This window comes from Rosa chinensis, chromosome 5, assembly GCF_002994745.2.
Source record: "Rosa chinensis cultivar Old Blush chromosome 5, RchiOBHm-V2, whole genome shotgun sequence".
Taxonomy (NCBI): domain Eukaryota; kingdom Viridiplantae; phylum Streptophyta; class Magnoliopsida; order Rosales; family Rosaceae; genus Rosa; species Rosa chinensis.
Genome location: NC_037092.1, coordinates 3,653,372 through 3,656,001, shown reverse-complemented (window position 1 = coordinate 3,656,001; position 2,630 = coordinate 3,653,372). Strand labels below are relative to the sequence as shown.

Genomic DNA, 2,630 nt, shown 5'->3' with positions numbered 1-2,630 from the left:
GAGAGTTGAGACTCGCCACACCACCTCTTTATCAACACAGAATGCGAAGCTTCTCTTTCCCATCATTATTACTCTCTTCCTCTAACAACTTTTGCTCCCATGTCCTTAACTCCTTGAGCTCCTCATCAATCACTCAAAACAAGTCGAACATGGAGCTCTTTGATCTTGAAGAACACAACCCAGATTCTATCCCAGATCTATTTGCCTCAGAAACCGATCACATGCCCTCACAGAACTTCTTAACCAGCTCCATACACTCGGATTTCTACTGCTCATTTCGACTCGAGGCCATTTCTCTGTTTTTACAGGTAAATTGAATACTAGTACTACTCTGTTTTCAAGCATTTCTATGTTCTTATAGGTGAAATACAAGTACTCTGTAACTGAGACCAAAAACAAAGATAGTATTATAAAATAACTACCAGTACTGTGTTTCTCCTCTATTTGAAGCATTTCTCTGTTCTATAGGCAAAATACTAGTACTTTTTTCAGACTAAGAACAAAAATAATTATGTTACTTAGCTAGTACTATGATTCTTTCTGTTTTCTTGGATATTGGTCTAAAGTACTTGTCTTTTATGTGTTTATCAGGCACAGTATTCCTCCAACCTTGACCCTTTCATTCCTTACCTTGCCATTGACTACATGGATCGGTTCATTTCCAAGCAAAACATTCCGGTAAATAGTTAAAGAAGTCGATTTTCGACATGCAATTATTGTCGAACCTACTAAAATTCCAAGACATCACATTGAGTCTAATTTCATCATTCACATTGCAGCAAGGAAAGCCTTGGGTTTCAAGACTTGTTGAAGTCGCCTGCCTGTCTCTAGCTGCAAAAATGAAGAACACTTCATTCTCATTCTCTGATTTTCAGGTAATGAAATTAATTAATTTTGTTAACTTCACTGACAATTAAGGGACTCTATGGTATTCCGGAGTATACGATACTGCGGTGTTTTTCACTTGATTTTAACAGTGGAAAACCCCGAGTATGACATTCTTCGGAGTACCATATATTGTGCGGAAGTACTTAAGTTGCATATGGGAACTCATAGCCATATATGAAACAGAGAAGAGAAGAAGGTTTCATGTTTGAGGCGCAAACGATTAACAAAATGGAGCTTGTGATTCTCGACACTTTAAATTGGAGGATGAGATCAATAACTCCTTTCTCCTTTCTACATTTCTTTGTCTCTTTGGTGGACATAAATGAGCGACCACTCACTCAAGCCCTCAAAAGTCGAGCTTCAGATGTCATCTTCAATGCCCATAATGGTACTTGTTCTAGTAATTCACATTCAAAATTCAATGCCCATTTCTTCAATATCAATCGCTATAATTAAACTAACCTTTAATTTTGGTTTTTTTTTTTGGTCACAGAAATCAAATTCGTTGAGTTTAAGCCATCGGTAATTGCGGCATCGGCGGTTTTGTTTGCGAGTCATGAGCTACTCCCATTGCAGTTTCCTAGTTTAAAAGTTTCAATATCATCTTGCCAATATGTAAATAAAGTGAGTACATTGTCAATATGAAGGAACAAAATAATTTAGAACTAAATTTTCCTTAATGATACTTACAACAGGTTGCTCTAATTGCAGGAGAGTTTGTTGAAATGCTTGAACCTAATGCAAGAAATGATAGTGAATGAAGGGTACGACTCAGTTTTAGATACTCTGTCATGCACAACTAGAACTCCAATGAGCGTGCTGGACCATCGTTACTTCTCTAGCTCCGAAAGCGAGGTTAATAGCACCGGTGCCACCACCACCACCGCTGCGGCCGCAGCATATGCTGATTCTAGTACTAGTAGTGTAATGGTGGCAGAGAAGAGAGACAGCAAGCGGCGTAGATTGAATGGTTTTTGTACAAGTGAAAATAGGTTTCAGGTTTCTTCTCATCATTTTCAACATTGTTAGTTGATTCATTTGCTAATTTCTTGTCTAAGCCGAGATTATATATAATAATTGGCCTCACTCCGAATCAGAAAGCTGAGCCAAACATTTTGATTGTTATTGTTTGAAGCGTACTAGAGGAGGAAGGAAACTCAGTGTTAGTCTGTTAGATAGTAGTACTAGCTTATCCTGCTGTTCTCAGAATACAGGGGAAAAAAAAACAGAGCCAATATTGTTTGATGGATGTTGGTTTAAATAAGATTGTCTATCCTTGACTCTAGAGCTCCAATGGTTTTCGGATAAAACACAATTTTCACTGTTACGCAGTTAAGTTGGGACTTGGGACAACATTAGTGAAGATGGATCTGGTAGAGTCCAATCACCTCCACTCTAATTTATATATTAACCTACTAAGCTGTCGAGCTATGTGCTATTTGGGAGTTTTCTTTGTTTTGGTTAACCCCTTCTCCTCTTCACAAAAGTATAGGAACAAAGTGTTCGGCGAATTATTTAGAAGAGATTAAGGCAAAGACAACCCAACAAGCTAAAGTTTGCTTGGGCCTTGGGGCAACATGGACTTGAAAATGCTTCAATAACAAAATGAGTGCATGGTTTGGTCAAAGGGTCAAACGGTAAAAACAAATGACAGCCCACCCAAGTGGGTGGTCACCAGGGCTCTGTTAACAGAGCGTGCACTACACGCGTTAACAGACAGTCTGAAAAAAAAAAAAAAAAAA

General features: G+C 38.3%; 1 protein-coding gene across 1 annotated transcript; it reads left to right on the top strand.

Annotated features, from left to right (window-relative positions):
• On the top strand, window positions 1-2,135 carry LOC112167769 (putative cyclin-D6-1). The gene is made up of 6 exons (XM_040507154.1): window positions 1-308; window positions 592-678; window positions 780-875; window positions 1,072-1,276; window positions 1,382-1,512; window positions 1,600-2,135. Exons 1-6 carry the CDS (start codon window positions 42-44, stop codon window positions 1,915-1,917), a joined length of 1,104 nt encoding a protein of 367 aa, XP_040363088.1. The 5' UTR covers window positions 1-41; the 3' UTR covers window positions 1,918-2,135.
• Window positions 2,136-2,630: the final 495 nt, after the last annotated feature.